The sequence below is a fragment of the Necator americanus genome, chromosome II, assembly GCF_031761385.1.
Source record: "Necator americanus strain Aroian chromosome II, whole genome shotgun sequence".
In the NCBI taxonomy this organism is placed as follows: domain Eukaryota; kingdom Metazoa; phylum Nematoda; class Chromadorea; order Rhabditida; family Ancylostomatidae; genus Necator; species Necator americanus.
The window spans coordinates 25770096-25795248 of NC_087372.1; the positions used below are offsets into that span (position 1 = coordinate 25770096).

General features: G+C 42.1%; 2 protein-coding genes across 2 annotated transcripts in view; both read left to right on the forward strand.

The window, feature by feature from the left end:
* Window positions 1-4707: 4707 nt before the first annotated feature.
* RB195_019475 (uncharacterized protein) lies at window positions 4708-5893 on the forward strand (the record flags this gene model as incomplete). The annotated part of the gene is made up of 3 exons (XM_064187330.1): window positions 4708-4771; window positions 5378-5477; window positions 5794-5893. 3 exons carry the CDS (start codon window positions 4708-4710, stop codon window positions 5891-5893), a joined length of 264 nt encoding a protein of 87 aa, XP_064043211.1.
* Window positions 5894-11882: 5989 nt separating this feature from the next.
* Window positions 11883-25153, forward strand: part of RB195_019476 (uncharacterized protein) — a gene marked incomplete at both ends in the record, with an annotated part of 35379 nt that continues 22108 nt past the window's right edge. Inside the window, 11 exons of the mRNA XM_013441541.2 lie at window positions 11883-11939; window positions 12562-12617; window positions 12763-12874; window positions 15989-16108; window positions 16246-16330; window positions 16847-17020; window positions 17798-17905; window positions 18854-18975; window positions 19050-19291; window positions 19358-19590; window positions 20411-20555. Of these exons, the coding sequence (XP_013296995.2) occupies window positions 11883-11939; window positions 12562-12617; window positions 12763-12874; window positions 15989-16108; window positions 16246-16330; window positions 16847-17020; window positions 17798-17905; window positions 18854-18975; window positions 19050-19291; window positions 19358-19590; window positions 20411-20555 (1454 nt within the window). The remainder of the gene's footprint in view (window positions 11940-12561; window positions 12618-12762; window positions 12875-15988; window positions 16109-16245; window positions 16331-16846; window positions 17021-17797; window positions 17906-18853; window positions 18976-19049; window positions 19292-19357; window positions 19591-20410; window positions 20556-25153) is intronic.

Genomic DNA, 25153 nt, shown 5'->3' on the forward strand with positions numbered 1-25153 from the left:
TATGTATTTAGTGAGAGATAGGTACAACTTGCATAAGGGCTAAAAATAAACAGCTTGCGCGGTAGTTCAGCCTAGCCCGAAGCTTTTTATCTCAAACTTGGGAAATTAAAGAGGATAATCCCACGGCAACAGCTCAGCGATGTGCGGTATAAAGAGAAATGACCGGATTCGTACGGCACAACAATTTCACTTAGACTTACTTGGTTATAGAAACTTTCACAGCAATATTACCGAAATGTAGACGGTCACAATGCAGGTCATACATTACACGCCATATACATTATCCACTACTTCGCAGAGGACTGGCAACACGCATGAAAAAGAAGCCGTACATCAAAGAGTGAAAATTTATGAATAATGGACAAGAAACTTTAGAGATAGAGGCGGAAATGCATGGTAAGACCGGGGGTAACAGAAGACCCGTCCCCCGCTCTAAGCGGCTCTCGGATGTCAGGCGTGCCTCGTGCGGGGCTCATGTTCTGAGAAAAGGATAGCAACCCTGTATGAGTCACCGATGTGTTGAGAGAAGTCTCTTTAGCGACAAAGGCAGAGTGTCACGAATTTGACGATGGTGGGATCTTCACACGAACAGGCAGTGATATTGTTCAGAAGGTGGTGATAACGCTCAATTCCCTCTTGTAAACCGGGAAAAGAGGGCGAAGTTCAACGTGGCAGATTGCAGAACCTTCCCTCATATTTAGATACTCTTGCGAATGTGATGGAATTTAAAACGCTCCGGAGCAGTAAGTGTTGCGGTGTACTTTTGTTTTCAGTTCTTTCCCGTTTTCATTATAAGCCATCAGCGCTAAATGCGATGGCAACCGTTCAAACGTTTCCGTTAAAAAAAGTATAGGATAAAGTCACTGGCGTATCAATCCACTTGGGATCAACTATTATTAATCGTAATCGTTGAGGTTTTAGAACGCGTGTTGGCCTACACAATGACTTGCCGCCGCCAGCCGATAATCAAGTCAGTGTTTTTTATCCTCCGAGACAGGTCTGGTACAAATTCATCGACCCCGGAGGGATGAAATGCATAGTTTGCACTGGGGGAGGGGATAGCGAGGAGCTTCGAACCATTGACCTTGGGGCTACAACGGACTTCTAACCAACTGCACCACACCCGCCCACTCCGTTAAAATGATGGACTCAATTCGCTCGCCCATGAGAACTAAAATCTCTCTTGGCCTATTCTTATGTCTACTATTTATTTGATGATTACGCTATCCTAATTAGTAGCATTCGTCTGAGTGATCCGTTTACACTTTATTCTTTCAGACTTTTCACGATTCAATCTCTGCTCGAATGCCTTTGTATATACTTCCTCGCTCGGATAACCTTATGTGTGAGTTATTTCTGATCCGAGTGAAGACGATTTTGTGATCTGATTATAGAAGCTATGCTCAGCCGTAATCGCTCCGCATGAAAAGGGTCAGCTTTCTCAATTTCTATAACATTACTCGAGGAATCGTAGGGAGGACTTACCGCGCCATTTCCTCACTACCGTTTTGCATCACTACTTATCAGAGAATAAATATTCTGCTCAAAACAATCACTTTATGCATAATTAGACTGTAAGAAACTCTATATATTTACATGGGGACAAGACATGGGAAAAGAGTCTATGAACCAGCGAATATTTCTTGGAAAAGGTGGTTATTATACTCGCAAACTGCACATGCCAAAACCACATTTGGCAAGATTCTGTCGAGGCTAATCAGAAAGTGTTTGCAAAGCACGACAAATCCAGTAGTTTTCAGCAAGGCGGTTGTCATTTTCCCGAACAATCGATCTCAAATCTAGAGTTGGCAAGTTCTCGCTCTACCTAGAGAAGAGTGAAGTCTTTGCTTAAAGGCATCACCCAACGAACCTGAGGTAGTACGGATTTCAGGTGGAGCATTAGTATACGGGATAGTAGATTATGAAGAGAGGGGTGATTCCATCCATTTCCTCCGAATTGCCGTAAAAAACAGCCCGGAAAATGCGGCATGTGTACACGGTTGGCGTGCTCCAGTCGAACTCCTTGTGGAAAATAGTGCGCCAGAACGCCTGAAGCCGTATCTTCCGGGCCGTTTTTTTGCGGCAATTAGGAAGAAATGGACGGAATCACTCCCTCTCCATAATTTACTATCCCGTATACGAATACTCCACATGAAACCCGTACCACCTCAGATTCGTGGAGTGATGCTTTTAATAAAAAAAACGGTGTAATCGATGGGCGCTTAATTAGTTCCCGGCCTATAACATGGCCTATGTATAATCTGCGCCCTTAATCGAAATTAGCAAAATCCCTAAATTGTCCAGCTTTTGGCACGCGCGACCTCCTTGTTTTTTAAAGTCCAACATCCAGAATTTGTAGCAACAATGAGACGGTGATTTGTGTTGAGAGCAGGACTCTTGTGGTGGTGCAAGCAAAGGAACATACAGAGGCGTAAAACATACCCGTCTTCGGTAAAGGCGTGCTCCATACTTTCTCTACAGTATGCGAAGAATTCTCCGGATTTCTTTTCTTACAGTTTTTATGGTTTTCTATTTCTTTTTTTCTTCCTTTTCCTTTTTTTAAATGGTTTTTCTATCACATAGTTCACGAATAGGACAGGGACTTAAAAGTGGTCCCTTTCAATTTTTTTCTGGCTTTTTCGCTCTAGGGGCACCTCCAAGTTCTGGTATGTAGGTCTATCCCATTTTTTGTGTGATTCTAAACGATTGTCATCTTTCGTAGACGAAATGCAACGGAACTCTTTCTCGCAACTTCGGAAGCTTCTTTTTATCCCAAGGCATCTCCATAAAGTCTTCAGCCTGCAAGAATTGGATTTCTACACCATTTTTTGTGTGGCTGTGCCTGGACAGCCTTGTTTTAGGAAGAATTTAGGGATTTTACCACGATCCTGGTAAAGGAAACCTTTAGTCGTGCACAATTGCACGAAAATGTGATAGAAATTGGAAATACTGGGCATAAACTACCTATCCACGAACCTATTAACTGAGATCCTAGACGTAATCCGGAACTGGAAAAGCAATAAAATTAATGGCAGTGGTCTTTGTAAGGACTACATAGACATATTCGTGCACTACTGTACGAAGTAGAACAGTAAAAAACTATGAAGGGTAAAATGAGGAAGGTCCAAGGAGTCTTGTGCATACTGAAGAAGGAGCTCTGCGCACGCCTTCACCGAGGACGCGTCGCGTCGTCACTTCACAACACGATTTACGCCTGTGTACGTAGCTTCATTCACTTCAGTTCATGCTGAGAATACATAGAGTTTTCTCTCCAAAATATGCAAAAGGGTCACATTCAACTACTTAATCCTACAATGTAGTTTCACGTTCATCATTAGGTCATAAGTTGTTCGCCTGCAAATGTTTAGCGGTTATCTTCGAACTTCCGCATGTCTATGTTGTACATTTGAAATTGTTTATAATTTTTAGCCTTGAATTTTTTCGTAAGTGCGACAGATGAAGGTATAGAAAAAAGCGACTTTTTAAATGACCCTTTTTCATCAGCTTTTCATTTCTTTTTCTACTATTATGCTAACAAACTCTAACTCCGAAATCGGGCAGCGGGTTGGGAGGCGCTCGTAGATTTTCGAACACGTTTCCTGCCCTGCCTGAGCGGTTAAATATGAAGTGTATCTTATGGAGATTACCGTCGCTGCAACCTAAGCAGCCAACTCTGCTTACCTATCGCTGACCATGCACTGATCATACTGCATCACCGGCAAGGATATATAGTTCGCGAGCTATTGAGCTCTCTCGAAAAACCAGACATATTTATTGGAAATTCCTGGTGGAAATTCTGAAGGAAAATTTTGTGATATAAGTTGGTCTCAAATTTATAACCGTACCAGAAGCAACGGAAATCTTCATATGAGATATGAGGAGAAAGGTGCATCTAATAGTCTTAGATTAGGTGTAAGAAAATTTTCGTTAAACACAGAGACATTCCAAACTTCGACAGTCGGCGAAGTGACGGTTATCCTGTAATTTCCAAATTTTTTGTGGCTTAATTTGTCTCCTGATGAAACTCGCGAATAATGCTGCTGTTTGTAAAACAGGTGAAGGGAAAGAAACGGAAGAAAGTAATAAAAAGCTAAGCGTGTTGATGGAGAACAGGTGCTAAGGAAGGGACTTTTCGCATCTGCAATCTCTTGGGAGAAAAGAGTTAATTCGAAAGGCCCGGTTCATCCAGACAAAATCCCTTCCTCTCTCCTACCAAACCACCACACAAGATGTCATGTATTTATTAAGAACGTTGTTTTCTTTGATTGACTCAGTAATTCTGAGAACTCTCACCACTTTTCATATTTTCTTGTAACTGTGTAACACTCTGAGTCTCTATGGCCAGGAGAGCATCAGGGATGGTTCTTTGTATCTCCATGGATGACTGGAGCGTGACTTCGAGAATGTTTGGCTTCTCCCCACGCATATCCGTCGGACACCGGATGTTTCAGAGGCATTAGCGGAAAAGTCTATAGGAGCCTCTTTACCGCCCCCTCCCCAAATTGTGTAGGCGAGAAATGATTCAAGGAATTGAGATGTTCTCGGTTTCTTGTTCTTTCGTTCAAATGATGATATAGAGATAAGCAGCATCATTCTATGATGTTTTAATTGCCTCAGATTGACAGCACTTTGCCCGTTTCTCTACTTCCATATGTGCCAATAAATGGAAGTGATTGCACTTTTTGCAAGTCCTAAGAATTTGTCGAAATGGCAACCACTCACAGGAGTGGTGCGTTGACGTTGGCATTCAATTATTCTGGTGACGAACAAAGTATTTTAAATTGGAATTGCTTCTGACAGCATGCTTTTCCCACCTTTGCGCCTCACTGAGTGCTTGATGCGAAAATGAAAAAGTTGCGCAACGATGAAGACAGGCACTATTCTTAGCTTTTGGGTTTAAACAGAAAGAAAACAGAATCATCTTTCGAATTTCCAACATTTCAATTTCTGAGTGTTTTATGAAGCCGAGAAGACGCACTCTTTCATTACACTGAAAGTAGCGTCTAAACTGAGAATAGGCGGAATTCGTAGCTTATTTTTCATGATGGGGTGTCTATCATTCCTTTAAGGAAGCCTATAACATCTTGCCTATAACAGCCTATAGGTTCTATTCTTCGGTAGAAAATCGCTTATATATACAATAGCAAGCGTACGAGATCAGTTGCTTTCAAGTTTTTGAAATGCTGTCTTCAAAAAGAGACATTTCCTATTACTACGTCTTCTTTTGTTTTTGGAAAGTTTCGTTGAGACAAAAATCTCTCTGCTCTCTTAAAATCTTAGATTTGGCGAAGTTTAGAACAGGAAAACATGGATGAGCTCCGCTTTTCAGTGGCAACGTAAGGAGACATTTTCGGGCTGGCTTTCCTTCCACTTGTAGGTAGGATTCGGAAAGCAGTTCCAAAGTCGCTGCCATCGCCAAAACCCGAAACGCTTTCTACTAATTCCCACAAACAGGAGTCAGAAACGTCAGGAGCACCGTGAGCCCTAGTTTAATCCGACGAGACGTCTCTATAAATCTCTAGGATTGACGAAATGAAAGAACGGAAAGTAGACTGCTGATAAGACTGAAAAAATTGAGATAACATTTTTCGTCCTTGCGAGGAAAGAGTTGCTCGATCGGGTTAATTACTTGATAGAACGACTCTTTGATACCTTTTGTGCTCTTAGGTTTCTAGGTTTTATGTGATGTTTGTAAAGTGCATCCAGGTTCTATCACTGGATAGATCCAAAAGTAAGACTCTCTTAGAACGACGTATCGATGTGCTCGCAGTTGGATGAACCAAGTACTTCTAGAGGCAGCGAACAAGAGATTGTAACAACAACAACAACAACAACAACTCAACTCAACTTCTGGACTCGGATTCTGAAGCATCATCGTGCCGAGGTTTATTGAAAGTCGGACATGGGAAGCCCGGCGTGTTATATGATATCATGGCCAGGAGATTTTGAATTTGAATTAGGAGATTTTGAAATTTGAAAAAAGTTTCATTTCATATTTCAAACGTTTGCATCACTGCATTTGATAGATTTTCGCCGGGACTATTGTAGTCGGCGACTTTTTTCACGGTACGTCTGGATAAATTAGATGTTGTTTCGTTTCGACACTCATATTGAACCAGAAATAAGTTTGCACCAATGAAGCATAAACTTTTTTCACACCATATATTGTACATCTCATTCTCATCCGCTAACATGAAACCTGGAAGTTCTAAACAACGTTCAAAAGCGGATAGAAGCACAGAAGCCCTGCGAAGTTGTTTAATTTTTAACTGAAGTCTTTCTTTTTCTATTAGCTTTGCTTCCGCTGCTCTTCGCTACAGAATAAATGGACGGCTTAGTCGGATGGCAGATTTCCGGCTTTAGCGAGGCATCACCTTATGAACGAGTTAAGCCAGGCATTAGCAAAGAGCAGCCCTAGCCTGAGGTACACCCGTGTGGAATCGATGCGGGACCGAGAGAGCGCGAGCTTTTCCGGACGACGTCGCTCTTGCTGCACCGCGCAAAAAACACGAGAAGACAAGGGCTCTTCGCTTCATCTGCCTTCCATCAGCCCCCGCTCTTGAGCCTTAGCGACTGAAACGGTTGCCGATCAATAAGTTGATGCTTCAGGGTAAGGAGATGTTCGAAGTAAGGTGCTTACTTAATGGAGGATACGGGGACGAGCTTAGCTCGCATTTGGGAAGCGACTGATCTTTGGCAAGAGCGGGGAGATCCTTGCGAGGGACTCCCCGCCTATTTTCTTTGTTGCGCCTGATTCCGCCGAGAGGGTGTTACAAACAATTTCCGAGGTCGTGGGTGGTGGGTCTTTGCAAACAGAAAGCAGCTCACAGCTGATTTCGTAGTCACAGCACTCGTAACTCATAATCTGTTGCTCGGTAAATGATCGCGTTTCTTCCCTTGCCTTGCCGCTATCGATCCTCTCATGTCCAGGCCTTATATAACGCATAGTCACGCGAACTCGCACCGCAACTCTCCTGTGTCGCCTTTCAAGCTTTGCAGTGGTTTTTTTTTCTATCAAAGCGCCTCCTATTGTTTCGCTACGACCACCTCGATTTTGACTTTTTCCATATTTTTTCTCACTTTTTTGCCATTTTAGAGGTCTTTTTAGGATGAAATCATGCGACAAAAAAGTAGTGTCAAGCTAAACATCCGCTGCTTTTTTCTTTCCTGTGTTTCATCCACTATTTTCCAGTCTTTCATGCTGAATTTTCCTGAGTTTCTTTTCTTGATGTTTCCTTCGTGTAGTGCTTTTATCCAGAATTATCCCCGATTGCGAGAACGAAACAGTTCTTTATTAAACTCTTCACTCAAATGTCTGATTTGAGTCTTAGGCCCACGAACAATCAGCAACGAATACGGGTGAAACAATTGCCTTTTTTGTCAATCTCCTCCACATAACTGAAATCCTTCGCATATTCTGGCGCAGGTCCCTAGCAACGTCCTGGCACGTGCAGCGGATGTGGGTCTACAACATCTACTCCAGGATTTTTCGCTTCACGTTAAAGTGCTCTTATTGATGTACTCATCGTAAATTTTATTAAAGAAACGTGAGTTTCTGCCCGCTTCACTTATGTACTCGCTGCTGACGGAGAAAATTGCAAGAAGATAATAGTCCTTTCAATTAGGCATCGGTTTTCATCACTGCATTCAGCACTTTCCGAAGCTCGGAAGTTCTTGCGCCACAGAACAAATGACCAGATGACCTCAAGGAGGTTCATGATTTTTCCTCTTCAAGAAAGCAGGGAGAAAGTTGTGTTTAGAAGTCGGAAGTTTTATCACCGCAAGCAGGGCAAAGGCAGACAAGTAAAAGTTCTCGAAACTAAAAGTTGGCCTCTTACCTACTTTTGCCTTTGCTTCCTTATTTTCCGAGTCATAAGTTGTTTTCAACTTTTGCAAATGGAATAATATTCTAAATCGAAGTTGTTCTTGGTATCCAATAGCACATGTTAATGTTATTTTGATTTTTAGCTTTAATAACTGGTTGCTCTTGAAGCATAGAGACTCTCGACGCGTTCACACCACTGAAATCATCTCTCCCTCTGTGCATGCATCTCGCGAGCTCCTAACGATCTTTCTTTAATTTATAGATGTACTTGTAGTTTTCTTCAACCATCTTTTTAGCGAATTTCTTTGCGATCTACCTTTGCATTAGAAAATGAACAGCCAGAGAAGTGCTGAATTAGTTTGGTGGCGACACGAAAATTTATTACAGATGCTCGGGATCTTTATTCAGTCTTTATTCGTGACGAGTGGATGCTGTAGATCTTATATCTATATATTTACCACTAAAAGTAATTTCTTGGCTCCATACCCGTCTTGGAGAAGCTCATCTTCATGGATGGAGTTTTCAGAAACTCCCAACAGCATCATTCTTGCCTTTTTCAGTGAAAATCATTTTGGAGTGTAGGATGCTCTCAAACCTGTGGTTTCTTACAAAACAGGGAATTGATTTTCTTTTACCGACGAGTTAGAATAAGTTGATCGATATTTTAAGACGCGCAAAATCTGATATTGAAGAAGAAAATTCAAATAGTTGTGCAGCAATAACTCCTTTTTTGAAGTAGTATCATCATTTGGTCAAAAAACAACGTACATGCTACGACGAAAGTCATTTTAGGGCATTTTATGGTCCTCCTACGACCTAGGCATTTTAGAAGCAATTTCGTCGTTGTTTATTCGTGACGACCCTGCCGTATACCATGGTTGTGAGACCGCTGTTCCTATGAGCACGATCCCCTAATGTTTTGCGAACTCCTGACGACCTCGGAAAATTACAGTTACTGTTTTCTTCGAGAGAAGCGTCCATAACGGACACATTTGCAGCTTCTCTAGTTACGTTCGAAGGCATCGAGATGCGCTTAAAATCGCGCTGGAATATCATGTCATGGATCGGTAAGCAAGAGGCTTAATTCCCATGGCAATCGAGGATTTGCCACATGGAAGCCAAAAAACATGAAGGGAGAAAGCCTGTAGAGTGGGATTTTTCAGCATCGCATTAAAAGCCTGTGAATTTCTTTTTTTCTAGTTTTTCATCTGAACTCGAGGTGCTCTCATTCATGAAACTGAGCATAGCATTTTATTGAAAGGTAGCATTCTCGAAAGCGTCCTGGATTCGGAGTGGATAAAGTTCGGTACGCATGTAGTTTCCAGATGTCGCAACGTAAACACGAAATATCAACTAACAAAACAGAGATCAGAGACTGCATCAGTTTACCTAACGAAGCAACTTTTTGCAGTCGTAAGATTGACAAAAGAGAATAGCCAAACGAGATAACTAAAGACGGACTTTATCGCTTGAACGCGCGTTAAAAGCAGTTTTGTAGGATAATTTTACCAGGTTCTGTCGGTTTATTTCGTTACTCTGTGGCTCTCTAAGCGGAGCTTTGCATTTCCTTTGTAAGTCGTAAGTAACCTAAATCCTAAACTCTATTCACTAGTGAAATGAACGTTAGTCATGCGAAATTTTCTCGAACGCTGCCTCCAATCCGACGGAACCCTTGTCGATGATTTCTCGAAATATGAGGTGAATATCGAATACTTCGTTATTGGTTGCTTTCCACAACTAGCGTTTTTTTCTTTCGTAGTAAAGATGTTCGATTTAGGTAGCTGTCGATGAGTGCAGAAGAAAATTTTGCGTTTACTAGAAATGTGTAAACATTTCCGCTGATGGTTTGGCCTACGCGCTATTTTTCTAACCCGTTGTTCTTACGCCAGAATGTGATGTTAAGTATGAATTAGCATTTTTCGGTTTACTCGTAGATGCAGCATTTTGTTTGGAAATTCAGCACATTTGCGAACGCGTGACCCACGGATGGACGAAGCTCCAGAGTATGTGTGCGGTACCCCAAGCCACAGGAGGACGGCAGTCTTCTCATCCCTTGCATTCCTCTATTCCTACATTTATAAACCAATTTTTGCGCTCGATTAGTGAGTCAGTTGCCTTCAAAAAACCACGCAACTGGTAACCTAAGCCATTTTTTGTCGTACATCCTCAACGCAGCACTGTGCAGTCAGGTAGGTAAGGATGGATCAGGACAGCTATTATGAGAATTTTCGCGCCCTGAGAAAACTGCGTGGTGGAAATATGGAGTTTTGTTTCGTCCTGTTTTTACAATACAGGACAACTATGTGTTTATGGAAGTTCTGGGTCCCTTGCCGTCAATTTTTCCTCTCTGGATAGTTTTTACGTTGTCTGAATAGCTTGTGTGCATCGTTCACGTTAATTCATAGGGTTCAATTCATGCATTCTTTTTCTTGGCACCTCTTATTTGACTTCAGAAGCGTTTTTACTGGAGAGCAGAATCTAACTTTCAATACTCCATTATTAATGTTTAAAACTTTTTGCAAGTCTGCAATTTAGACGGTGGCTTTGCTTGGCAGAAAGTGCCGCCTCGGATAAGCGAACATTTCTCGCAAAACAAATGTTACTCATGGTCTTATTGTCTCAGTGGTCTCGTGTAGCCTGCATGACGTCTTTCCGTAATGAGAATCGAGAATGTATTGTAATTGCTAGCTTTTCAGCGATTCTATCTTTCCCTTACCTCCAAAAATGAACTCTACAAATCCAGAAGAAATCCTCCTATGACCTTTAACGTCCGGATTTTGCCCTGTTTTTGTCATTGTTGGCTTCCCTTCTAGCTTCTCGTTTTTTAAAGGTTTTTGTGCCCCTTTTGTGACGCATCGCGTTTGCAAAAAAAAAGGAGTAATAAGATTAACTTATGGTTGGGACGAGTGTAGAGCAGCGGTAGAAAGTCACCTTTATGTCTGGACCATCAAGGGCATCGACTGCTCTCACTGACAACCAAAAATTTCGTCTTTTTGACGTCAACAAAGTAGGACTAAAACAGTCTGGGAAGATAAGAACAGAGAGTAGATACATCTAATTGCTTTTAAAGTTCCATATTCTATCCAATTTATATTTTCGGTATTTGTAGTTCATATTCTATTAAGTGATTTATTCACCAAAATGTTTCCTCCGTGATCAAATTAAAAGTGCCAGGACGAAATTCATTGTCTTCTTCTACGCTTATCCACTACTTGCTTAGCGATGCGAAAGATACGGTTTCCACGAGGTCGACTGTTTCTGATGTTTTAATTCAACCTTCCTAACAGATCAACAATTCGATGAAATCAACGTGGAATTTCTTTGGATATAAGGAAAAAAAGTAAAAATTAGCGAATACTGGAACAAATCGCTGACACTGGATGACATTGCTTCACTAAATCTACTGGAATTTGATATAGTAAATCACTTTCGAAGCAGAAGCGATGCTTAACATCTATTTTCAGAAGAACTACCGTATGCTAGTAAATTGTTTTGCTCAAAGCCAATGTTGTCACCACTCATATGCTCATTTCTTGACGATGGTTTCCCCCTTCTGAGTTATCATCCAGTACTAGGGCATCCGTCTCGTTAGTCCAACCACGCACCTTTTCAACGAGCGATTCTTCTGCAACGCTCTGCGATTTCTTCAGTATCAGTTAGGATTTTCAATGGAAGAAGCTTCCTTTGTCATTTCTTTTGAGCGAGGGAATTTCGATTGAGGTTCAAGATCCCCTTTCTGCTTATTCACTATGTATTGAAGAAAATAGCGAATATGGATGTCTCAATCCACACCTGATTACCCTCCTATCACGTTTTGTCGTTTTGATTGGACTTTTTGATGGTTACTCGCATTTTCCAAGAATTTCAGATTTTTTCCTGGAAAACTATATCGTTAACTAGTTTGAGATCATTTTAAACTCATATTTTTCTGTGCTATCTCTGTCAAACTCCCTAAAGGAAAAATGACGATTAACATAGTGAATCCATTATTTTTCAAATTAACGGTGATCTTGCAGCTGTGTCCATAGCACGAAATTTGTGGACTCTGCCGTAATCCATGTATTCGCAGCAAGGTGATGGGTCCGGTCAGAACGAATTTGCTTGTTCTGGAAGGGTGAGTGTGTAAGCTAGGTTTAGGCGAGATTTTTTCATACTTGTAGCAATTCGAAAAAGAGATTACCAAGTCGCACCACTGAGGAGAAATCGTTCCACAGTGCACTGAATTCCAAGGCGTTGATCCGTCCTCCTGGAGCAATCACGTCACGGGCCAATCATCATCAACCGCCTAGAGTAGAATTCGCAACATTCAGAACGAGGAGAAGAACATAACGAGAACGAGAATATTGAAGAGAGACGTCCGGGAAGCATTAGTTTAAAGGCAACATTTAAAGGCATCATAAGATGCCTTTAAAATGGACCTCATCCATAAATCAAGCGGTCTGAGGTCACAAGAACACCATGGACTTTAGGTTACCCAATAAAATCAAGCACCTATTCTGGGGAAGACACCAGCATCGAAAATTGTTTACTACATTTAAACGTGAACATGTGTGAGCACATACATACTTATGTAGCTAACAGCGTGTATTTGGATATGTACAGCGTAAAAGGAACTAATTGATTGAAATGGAATGTAAGAATTGCTTTCTTAGTGTCGCATATCACTAGTGTAATACATTTCTTCCAAAATAGGTATTATGATAAAGCTCTCGCTTATTTACGTATCTATTTTCCAGCCGCTGTCGGAGATGTTCCACGATATGAGCGATTCAGAAGAAAGTGAAGAGGACAGGTGTGTTTGTCACAATTTCAGGTATAACAGCAGTTCTTTCTGTTGAACGCTACATCCGTTGTTTGGACGTAGGACGTCGGTTGTAGTGCTTTTGTTGTCTCCTTTTTTCACCCAATAAGTCTCTAACGATATCTCCTGCTTTCAGTGACGCAGAATTTCTCGTGCATCCAATTCTTCGGAGTTTGATCAAATCCAAATCCGCCTATACGGTGTCGAGGAATCCACCGCGTCTGAAAGCTAGCAAGACGGTATTTGAGGTGCGTACATAATTCTGTTTGTTCATTAACTTTGTTCTAGATTCTGACGTAGCCCACGTGCGTAAAAGACTAGGATGTGCGTAAAAAAGCGAGCACATCCTATTGAACTCTAAAGAAGTCGATGAGTCTAGTTTAACTGAAAAAGTTAGACTATCCGTGGCAACTCATCCTACTCTTGCGTAGTTTCTCGTTCCGAAATGTTATGGAGGAGAAAAAAGCGGGGTTCGAATTGTTCGCTCCGTTTTAACTGATTTTTTTTACTGAATTTTATCATAACATCATTTTGCTTCTGCATAGCTCTATTTATTGTCACTTGGAAACATACAGATCCAAATGTATTCTGCCCCTGTGAATACGCAACACTATCACAGCGCGTACTTCTTCCGCTCGATCGTATTGCATTCAACTATGAGCCCATAATTCGCCTTCGTTTGCGCCTAGACAAGATTTGTTCTTAAAAGTTTTTCAGACGTAGCTGAAATACGTTGTAAACAATGTTTCGATAGACTATTATTAATTCATCGAAGTCGTCAATTTGTCAAGTTTCTGGTTTTGAAACGTTGTACTGTGCATTTCTCGACACTCATTCCTAATACTTCGCATCTCGTCGCGTCAAGAGTGTTGAACGAAGCTCATGTGGACGAATATTGCTCTCTGCTCGCTTTCCGTCGGCGGTTTTATTTCTTCGCAGTGTATGCTATTGCTATAACCGCTTATTCTTCAGCACTGTCTCTGTTGCGAGTAGAAATTTACTTTCCTTCAAGTCAATGGAGCGAACTCTACTGTAAATCCACTCCCTGTTCCACGTATACGTTTTATACGTTTAAGAAAGATCGGATTATGAGCAAAAAAATTTCTATAGAGGCCTCCTTAAAAGGAGAAGTCGTGGAATATCAGCACATGACATCTCCACTTACAAAAATGCTTCTAGAAACCAAAATATGTTGAGTTGAGCGAGAACTTATTAGATTATGACTTCAAGAACACACAGTGGTTCTCGTGACTGTGTAACACCAATGTGGAGCCTGGTTTTGTAAGTATGGAAGGGCTAAGGCGATATGTGGCACGGGGCAGTTGCGTAAGCGGCTGCGCACGAAGCGGTGCTGTGGAGCGGTGCACGAAGCGGTGTTGGGATCAATGATCGATGGAGGACCACGTCTAGCTCCATTCCCATTCCACAAAGCAGTGCCAAGAAGAACTAAGTTGCAAAGACACTCTTGTTCAAAAAATCTGGACATAATTAGTGTATTCATGACTTGACCGAGTTTTCAAGCTTTTGATATTTTCAACCGTTGACCAGAAGTATCGACTTGCAGTGGAAGGCGTTTGAGATTAAGGTTCTCAACCATGAAAAAATGCTTGCAAACATCTGTTGCAAAGAACCTCCAGAATTTTTGAAATCAACCGTACTATGAAGAAAAACGGGCTACATACAAAAGTCTGGATATTACATTCGCTTTAAGACGCTGCAAATTTTCAGCGTGTTTCAAAAAGTGTTGTCGTCCAGCACAATATCGAAGCCCGTAACCTGATATGTTCAGTGTCTGAAGCGAACATGAAGCCCTTTGCAACAGACATCGTCTTCGTCAAGTCTGACTGACGACTCCATCCGGATTCAACTTAGAAAAGGCTGCAGGGCGAAGTTCTGAGCTGAAGATATGAAACAACGAGGATTTCATTATCCAATACCACGGTGAGAATTCGGGTGTTCGCGTCAGACAACCCGCAGTAGCCGCGCGATGAATATGGAAAAAAGTAAGTGACGAAGACGTGGGTGACCTCTTGCGAAGTTAGTCTAGCAGGCACTATCGCTAAATGAAGCCGGAAAATTGATTCGTTGGCAAGTAACAGGACAATTGAGGTGCAGGGTGGGATTAATAGAAGCGCTATGACGATTCTTTCGCAATCCTCCCAGCATTTTCGATACTCTCCCTTCTGGCCGTGCAGGTTCCCCTTTTCATCTCTTTGGCTCCTTCATTTGGTTGATATCTGCAGTCATGTGTCATATGTACGGTCTACGCAACGTCACCATTTCGTATCCATTGTCCTGTGGGAACCTAAGTTTGAGTCGGAGTGCCTTGCTCTCCTCGAACGTAATATATTCAAAAGTGACACAACTTTCAAATTATTAACTCCCAAAATGAATAACAAATCTTGCTTGAATCCTCAGTTTCAGTAGTTGTATGCAAAGAGGTCAAGAAGCGAAAACAATTTCGAGTTCACCTTATCCTAGACAATGACGGTTCGTAAAGGAATTGGTCTGATAAAAGATGGAGATAACTCAATTCAATTACTGTAACAAAGAACGAGTTTTTTTCATAGCATGCCTTGTTTGCTCAGAAAAGATTTTAAAAAAGTCATCATGCTGGCTTTTAAAGACAAAAATTGACGATTCCACCCCGAAGCTTGGATTGCATCGGTCTCTCCTACGATATAACTTATTACGCGCTTGAACGCGAGCAATTCCGTGCTCTGCCGTTGAGCAGCAGATATTCCTTAACCTGTACTAAAGGAAGACGGATTACAAATTACTGAATTTTACTATCTGTAATCAGGATCGTTAGGGACACCTCTATCCCTATATTCTCGTCGTGAGATCTCGACATCGTCAATTTCGTGAACCTCGAACCTCAGCGAGTTACATCATCGCATCGATAAACTTTATGTTTACTACTAGAACTGACACGAGGAAGTGGTCGGCACAAAGAGTACGTATATGTGCGTTAAAGTTTCTGAATCACTATAGTCTAAAAAAACTATTTTGCTCATAGTTCTTCACGAAACACTTGGAATTGCCACCGTGAATTAAAATTCCTCCTTTCTATCTAGAGCAAACAAACAAATTGGACAACCAATTTGTTTGTTTGCTTAGATGAATGGTTAAATATAATTCAGAATGGAAAAAAGTGAAATTTAGAAAGTTTAACATCATATGAAGTATTATCTGCACATTGTACTTTTTGGTTTATTTCAAGGGAGTTTCCATGTTCAGAATCGTAGATGAAAAGGAACGTCTTTAAGAAACTCAAGCAGTTTCTCGCGATTCTCATTTCTTTGCCTTGCATGCGAATTAAAAATCGCCGTGTTACATTAAAGGGTTGTTTTATTTTACAGATTAACATTTCTAAGATGTGGGAATCGACAGCGGATGAAGAGGCACCAGTGGCTAATTTCACCCCGGATCTGGATTCGAAATGGCCTGAGCCGGACTCTCCGTCTCCGCGACTGACACAGGTTCGTATGCAGTCGCTCAATCTCTCCCCGTAGCTGTCGGAAATTCCCATGCAGTCAATTGTCGATACGTTCCTCCGTCCATCAGCAGATACGCATGTGTTGTGGGGAGTAGTTTTCTGATCGTTTTTGTTCTTTAGCGTTCTTCATCTTCGCGAAAATCCTCGTGTTGGTCGAGTCCACCCAACATCTATGTCGAGCAGTCTTTATCTCCTTCTTCGATAGGTGCGATTTCTATACGCAGGTTTCCAGTAAGAGATTAGGTGCCAGTAATTGAGCCCCTTCCGCATCGTTCTATCGTTTCCATTGCAGCAATCGTTTCTTTTTTTCTCTCATTGCGTGATTATTTCTCCGGTCCTTTGAAAACGAACTTTGAAGAGTGGCCTTATAGCGAGTAGAGGAAGGACGTGCTAGTCTAAAATTATCCGTTAGTGGAGAATGTGATGATTTTCAACATTTTACAGAGGTTGTTCTTCTTTGCACCGTACAGTATGTTAAAATCAACGAAGGGGATGAAAGTTATGCGTGCGCAAGAAAACTTATCAATTCCTTTAAGTGCTGTGTATTCGCTACAATGTCGTTTGCTGTCATGATGAGACGGCAAAAAATGCAATAACTCTTTCTCCCTCCATAATTAGGGACGTGAAGTAGACTCTTTATTGGAAGTCTAGAAAATGGTTCGAAAATGAGTTCAGAAGAGCTATTATTTTTCAGATCTGCGAGTATACGTAGTTAGTTTAGGTCTGGCGTCGGAGTGCTGGTCGGCCCCAGAATGCCTTGGCTGTGACAGCGAAGAGGAGGAAAGCGCGGCCGAAGTGCCGCAAAGAGCGTGGTCATGCTGCGAAATTGACATCGGAAACGGAGAGTCTAGTGCATTCTCCGGCGCTTATCCAGTAATCGACTCCTCTAAACCAGGTATGCGGCCGGTCGCTTCCGCTATCATCTTTACAAATTCTGCAATTGAATTGCGACGGTTCGGTGATTGGTTTTGTCCGGTGAGAGCATAAGCTTGGCGCACTGCAGCCCACTTCTGCGTCACGTTCCCATGGGGCGTTTTCCTGGTCTTCTGTTTCCATTTTGTCCTCTTGCTTCAATTTCATAAGGCTGCGCCACTAACCACGCCCAATCGCTGGAAAGTAGTAATGGAGGCACGCTTACGTCCCCATAGAATTCACCGGAGTAGCGCCGTGAAATCGCTGATGCGCTTCCGCTACTTTCTAATCTCTACTCTCGGATAAAATCGGTTTTAGCAGCACCCTGTGGCCGTGTTTTCGCCACCAGACATTCCTGTGAACGCAGCTCGTGTCTGCACTTGAGACTCATCTCATTTTCATTGCCTCCTGATTGCGATATGTGACGCGCCGTTACGACATACTTGCATACTTGCATAAAGGCCGTGTTGTCGATGCCTTCGGCCACTTGCATTTCTTATGGAAACCGTCCGTATGCCCATTTCCTTTCTATTCTTTGCGCGTCATGTTAGTAATTAATCGCGTTGCTCGTGGTTTTATGTTACAGCCCCAGCGGCATCGACAACTCACCGCTTCCGCACTGCTCAGCAACAACCACATCTTTCGTTCTTTTTAACTCTAACCTTCTGTTTTCTGCTTCGCCTACTCCCCGCTCGGATCGATTTTTCCATCTCGGCTGATTTTGCTGTAAGTTCAGTGGTTGGATGGCTTTTTACTTTAGTACCTTCGCTTTCCTCGGTTCACCTTCCATCGAGCAACGATACATCGCCTGTGCCTCCCTCACCACCCAGACCCCTTTCACCAGTGCTTGGTAAAGCTGCAGTACGCAGTGAGTTTTTATACGCAACATATTTGTTATACTGTTCAATTAGCAGCAGAAAACACACTTCGCCGTTGCTCTTCTAATTCCACAATCCTGCACCAGATGGGGCTAAGTAATCGGAATGTTTCATTGAAGCCTTGTAATTTTCAGTAGGATCTACCTTGGTACGAGCAGCTGATTTTTGAGATCAATCTCAACAAATGTATCTAGTAGATTATACACGCCAGTGTTAAATTATTTCTGGAAAATGCAGACTTTGAATACAAAAGTCAGGAGTACAGAGGTCTAAAAGTTACAGTATCTTGACCAGTTCTGAAAAAAGGAGTAGAAATCTAGCTTACGCTTGCGTGCTGCTTGTGGCTCTCAAATTTTTCACTCTCACGAGAATTCCTGCGTACTCTGCTATTTCCTCCTTTTTTTGAATTCTACAACTCAATTTTGAGCTTGTATTGAATCTTAGCTTTTATTCGTAAGCCAATCTGTTTAAACTTTGCGGACTCGCAAATTTTGGTCCACAAGAACAATTCTTTCCTTTTGGGAACCTTTACTCGGAAATTGCATCATTCAGAATATCCATAACGAGTATGTCAGGTGGTTGTGCATGGCTGTGTCCGACCCACTCCAAACGTGATGCATCAAACAAAAACCGAATTTCTATGCATCAGGACGCATTTTGATTCGAAATGGATGATAAAATTTGTTGATATGTAAGAAATATATGCTATCTGGGATCGTACCATTTGTTTGTTAGCGTTGGAAGAATTTTATGTGATATCGACCACTACTTTGTAAACAAAAAGAGTACTGCTTATGTTTTGTTGGAGTTTTGCATATTTGCACATAGAGGGCACGAAATAATCCTATTCTGGTGCATCCAATTCGATTAGGCCTAACTTCCTCGCGATTTGCTCTAAAATCGAGAATTTTCTTCAAATTCAGATTTTTTCGTTCTAGCAAGTCGTATTTCGGGATCTGTTTCGATGCAACTTCGACCGCGACCCGAGTCCTCCACCTTAATAGACACTTCTGCTTCAGATGACGACTTACCACAGCAGGACCCTTGGCCACAGCAGGAAGTACGTTCATCGTTTGTTGTAGATGTTGTTCCATCTACGTACGGGTCATAATACTCTGACTATTGAATTTGGAGGTGTGGCCAGAAGAAGATATAATGCAACGCTCGTTGAGAAGGGGTTGGACAGCAAACGACACCGTCGTCTCGTCGGTGCCTCGATCGCAGTCCCCGCAGATGAGCGCAAGCTTTGACTGCAACCCGCCGCCGGAGAACCATCGCAGCGATTTGAGCGAGAGCAGATGCACAGACGCGCAGCTTCGTTTCGTTCCTGACGAGCTCAAGGGCTCTTCTCGCTCTCAACTTGACGAGATCGAAAGGTGCGTCTAATGTCACTCGAAAACTTCGTTCTGCACGGAAAATCCCTCGCCTTCATCGTATTTCAGGCGCGATTTAATCACAAGGTCTGCTTGGATTGATCGAGGAAGCACCATTCACCTGCAGGATAAGATTGAAGGGCAGAGAAGCACTGCTGGCAGTGATCGCTGCGAAAGTCAATCCAGCTTCCGCGTCGAGCCCAGCGTTGCCTCCGAGCACATGCGTCGATCATACACCACCGAAGAATTGAAGAAGGAACGACGACGACTGCCTAAGAGACCTGATGTGGAGCCATTTCCAAGTAAGTTTTTGCCAGCAGGATTTCTTCGTCCGTTTTTCTCAGAGTATGAGCTCGTTCAACTCGTAGAGAGAAGTTTGCAGAGAATCCAAATAACCTGGAACTTATCCATTTCTTTGAGTTCTTTGAATTTCTATTGTGAATTAATTTTCCCTCGTTTTACAAAGTGAAAAAGACTTAACGAGAAACTCAATTGAGATGTTATCGTTGTTTTTTTGTGAGTTGCGCCGAAACAGAAGAAGTCCGTTGCCGATCAGCCTTCATTGTAAATGTTTTGACCGATATTGCTTCTCGCTTTCTTTTTGTAATCCGCTATCTGTTACGTGTCCATGCTAATATTTGTCATTCTATTTTCGGTAAAGCATACCTCATGTTATCTGACGCTGTGCCATTAACCACAACCCTAAGATTATCTTTCGTCCTAATTATTTATCTTCGAGCTGTTCGCTATTACAATGTAGCAGTTGAAGAAACGGGAACCACTGTCTGTTCTTTTTTGGTGGAAGCAATTTTTCATCTTACTCCTCCTTCACTTGTCTTAGTGAACAAACGATTAGATAAAAATGTTAGTGATGATGTCTCTGACAGTAGTAGGTCATTCTATTCTCGAGGTCAAGATTGATGAGGTTAAGGAGCGGAATGTCTGACAAGGGCTGTCCGTGCCTTTCTTCTTGCATCGAGAGTTTAGCAGTCTCTAGTTGAATAAGTTTTGTAGTTGTTTTGCTTTTGCGCTCTGCTTTGCTAAGCGAATTTTGAAGGTTCTCAGCGCTGAAAGAAAAACGAATCAGAAATCTGTTGGTGAAGAAGAAGGCTCGGTTTTCAGATGACATGCCGTCGTCGATTTCACTTCATGGCCACTCACTTTGCCCAGATGTCCGAAGTTCACGAGAGGATGCTTCAGTGCGAAACGGTGATGTGCTCTACTTTCCTACTCCGGCGCCACCGCGAGATCTTGGGCCTCTTCCTGTGTGAGTGTCCGATTGCTCTTCAGCACTTTTTTCGCGTAGTTCGAACACAGTTTGAACCTAAATTTCACAATTTCGACTTCAACCTATCCGTGAAAAATGACGTTTTGAGCTACAGAACTAGTTTCTGGATTGCCTTGATTAGGTTAAAGCAGGGAAAGTAGCAAAAACAGTGTTATGACTGGATGCAAGTTCTGTCGCAATTTTCACCATCGGCTATTTGGTTCTCCCTTTTTTCTTCTACAAAACCAAAAGTGCACGCCATAGAAAGCAGGCGATACCTCGACAGCTGCTACGCATGCATTATGCTCGAACATTCCGAGCCAAAAGTGTCCTTGTGGACGATCTAGCACTTATTTATCAACGTTTTGCAAGATTGATATTATTGGAAGGATGATTGGGTTGCATGACTACCGCCCTCGGTTTTTACAGCTTAAATTACGGATATTTCGGTGAGTATTGATTCTCATATAGTTCAGTTGTGGAGGTCCGAGAGTCAGCGCTCGCAATAATTGTGGGAAAATTTGTGTGTTCAGAAGCGAATGTCCAAAACACTGCGGTATTTAGTTTTAGAAATGTAAAATTCAAGTTTAAAATTCAACTGATGTTATTATTGATATTGAAGAACACAACTTGTGCCTTTAGATGTACTCAACTGTGTAGCTATCTAATGTTTTTTTTTAGTTCCTGGTCCCTTCTTCAAAAATTTCTCTAAATGGCTTTATCAGTTAGTTATGTTCTACGGTTATTCCGTAGATGCACGTGTTAGCTTTAAAGGTCTTCTAATACTGGTTCTAGGAAAGTGGAAAAGGTGAGGGAAAAGGATAAGGAAAATTAAAGATAAAAATATAATATGCACTTCATTGAAACCTTGACTGGAGCTAAGTACAATTTGCATTTTTCTTGTAAAAATATTCGTATTTAGTTTTTGTATATGTGCACACATATTTTAAGCTTTGGAACATATATTCCATTGGTTATATTATATAAAAAGTGGATAAAATGCATGGAGTTGATCAATCGTTACGGGGATTCGCGTTTGACTAAAATTCAGAATCGCTTGAGATTTATGAACGCGTGTCCGGCCTTACAATGACTTGTGGAGGCGAGCCGATGTATCAAGTCGGTGTATTTATTCTCCCGGAGAAATCTGGTAACAATTTATCGACCCCGTAAGGGTGATAGCGTTGGTTGACACTAGGGCGGTTACGAACCAGTGATAGTGCCGTCGCAGCCGAACCTCTTGCCAACTGCGCTACACCCGCCCATGCTATTATATACATGTATTACAAGTGAGTTTTAAAAAAAGTCAGCTATTTGAAGAAGGCCTGCGACTTATTTGAGAGCAACGCAGTTGAATCATACCTTCTTCAGCGAAAAACTTTGAATGTGCCAATGGTGATTGAATCTTGACTGAATTTTTGCCGCTCCTTCCTCATGCCTGTCTGACTGTTGTTAGAGCTCTCCATAAATGAGCAAATTTGCTTTGAAAAAATGAACAATGCTCTTGTTAGTGACAATGCTCTTTATCAGACTCGAGTTTTTGTTCCTCTTCTTATTTCTTCTTTTGTCACTGAGGAATTCACCAGTGAAATACATGATTATTCCTAGTTCGTTCCTTAAGTGCGTCTTGTTACGGAAAATGTGTCCAAGAATGGTACCATTTGAAACAGAAAGTTCAAGACGTAAACATATGACGAAAACGGCTGACGTACTCGTTCGGTTCCCCTATTGTTGAAAAAAATCGTTCCGTTCTGTTTCCGGTCGTTTTGAGGACAGCGTTCAATTTTTCGATGTCTCTCACTCAGGTGAAAGTAGGGTTTGGGACGTAATCCAGAGTTAGAACGCAACGATTTTTTTGAAAATTCGGGAATCCGAAGTTTGAGGAGCACCAGAGTGATCAGTTTATCCGACGAGACAACTATTCACACCATTAGGAGTGACAATACGAAACCTCATATTGTGGTGGATTACTGGTGAACTTTACCGATGAATGACGAAGGGAATCATCGAGAACTTCTTATTCGAATTGTAGGGGGTGTTCACGTCGTTAGTATGTATTGAAAAGTACCTCCTGAATCTTGTTTACTAGTGAAAAAGGGCAACACTGAAAATTCCCCCGAATCCTATGTTTGATCGAGTATGGATTCGGTGGGTTGTGATCCGTAAAGCGTTTAACAGAGAACGGCTTCACTGAAATCTACTATTCCCACATTATCGGGAAACAGAACCCGTTACTATCGGAATAGTTGCAAATGAAAATTTCCGTGTTTGAGAACATCGCAGAGTCGTGAAACGTCGCATCAGCATTCGTTTAAGATTTTCTCTTCAGCCTCGGATCTTTCCTGCCAAACATTACACGTTCTGATTTACGAGAAGCCACAAAAAGAGAGGAAAGAAAAAAAAAAGAAAAAAAAACGAAAAAGAAGCTGAAGTTGCTGACTTGCTCAGCGTTGCAGCGCGATATGATTCATCAGGCTCGACGACGATATATAGCTATTGGTTTCTCCGGGCAAATGTCTCACTTTGGTAAAAAGCTTCCTTTATGTTTGTGCGGTCGATGGGTGGACAACCGTTAAGCCTATATTCTTTTTTTTCCTGTTGTTCCTACTATATTCCGTCGCTGCGAGGTCGATAAATCAGTGTCAGATTTATCTGCGTGGATAGTGGACTGATGCTGTAGCAGACTCGCAATCTATTGTATGTTCAGGTCATACGCGTTTCTACGTCTCCGCGTTTCTGAATTAAAATTGAACACGTTAAAGACATTAACCACCACCATATATTTTTTATATGATTTCCTGAAAAGTTTTTGTTTCCTTCTAGTGGAGGGTTTAAAGGGACCGTGAGGCTGCTGTACAAAGGGCGTCGCCGGAATCCGAAGAAAGCTGTATTTGAAGTTCCAGCTACATCTGAATCCAGGGGTGGGTCACGCGAAGACCCCAAAACGTGATTTTGAAAGATCCGAGGACCTCACTTCGGAAATTCCCCTCTATCCTGGGTGAGAGGTCAACGATAGTCTTTCGGATAGCTGAGTAGGATCTCACATATATTTATTACGTCCTCAAGGTTTGCAAAATGCTCTCCGAGGCCGCCGTGTTCATAGGAATTGAAAAAGAATCAAAAGACTACAATTGGTCGAAAGACTTTTGGCGGACGGTCTCGTCCTGAGCTATCTGGCCTGCTGCGTTTGTAGTACAGTCGAGATAGACCAACAAATCCAGTCATCCTAACCCCAGCTCCCTTCAAGGCACTTCCGAGGCAGAGTTCACGGCTATCAGCCGCGACTTGTTGGGTTTGCTAGCGGTTAGAGCTCAGTCTGGATATGTAAAATGAAAGGTCTTAGCAGGGATTCTTTAAATTATATATAACATTGTCTCTTGGGATCCATCTTTATCGGCCTAGAGTTTTGGTTACGTTTTTTTTTTGTCCAGATCCCAATGGCATATCCTCAGTAAGTGAAAGTGCCACGGGATGAGATGGAGTAGGAAGGCAGAAATGCTATGTAATAACAATTCAAATGCGCTCTGTGTTTCATTTTCTTCACAAGAAAGGAACCTGTCACGTGCAGGTGAAGCTTTTTTGCTTCGCTGCTTCAAACAGTTCAGCAGTTTTCATTCTCCTTTCAAGGGTAGGAAAAGCTTTGCTTTGGAGCGGTTCCGATTTCCATTTAATTAACTGCTTCCACGCGACTATTCTGACACATTCACAGCAGTTTTCCCGAGTACGTTGGTTAGGAGCGCCACGCAACGTAACCGCTCTCTGTAGCTCTCATTAGCGAGAATTTTTCCACAGGCAAGTAAAGCTTGGCACACACCACTCACTGCACACCCATACAGACCGCGAATCACAGTGAAAACACGAAACACCTCCTACGAATACAGGAGCCAGTGAACAAAGTGATATCAGAGGCCTAGTTTTACGTACAGGAGAATTCCTTTACAGCCAGTGTATAGGCGAAATGAAAACACATAAGACGCGGATCTCATCACTCGTATGGTTCTGAGCAGATAAATGGTTACCATGTGTTTTCGGGTGCCGCCGAAATCGCCTTACAGTGGGGTCAAAACGACATGAATCACGAGTGTATTTGCGGTGCATTTGCGTACGCGCTCGAAAAGGCGCGGTGGAGGCAGCAGTTAAAACCGAGTTTGGACCCTCGCGAACTGCAGTGATGGGTAGTACCAATAAGGATTTCACCACGCTCCTAGCAGCTACGCCCCACCGAAGCGCCTCGAGAGAAGTTCAAAACTGCAGCTACGACATTTTGCTCGCAACATGTTGTTATGAAAGTTGCTAGGTGAACTGTTGCACAATACGAGCGTACGGTGTCCCTCACAAATCGCAGATCGTAAAAGTAACTTCAGCAGTAGCTCACCAATAAAGATACAACAATTAGAAAAAACTTAAATCCTTTTGGCGCTGTCTTTAGGAATAATCTTAGGAGTCTTTAGAAAAAAAAAAAGTTTCAGTTCTACCCTTCCATACTATTCGCTTCAATACTTTTCGGAAACCTTTGCTCCACTAAAGTAACTTTTTTTCCATTTGAAGCGTGAAAATTACAGTTCAGCACGGATGACCGTCAACAATAGAAAATTGCT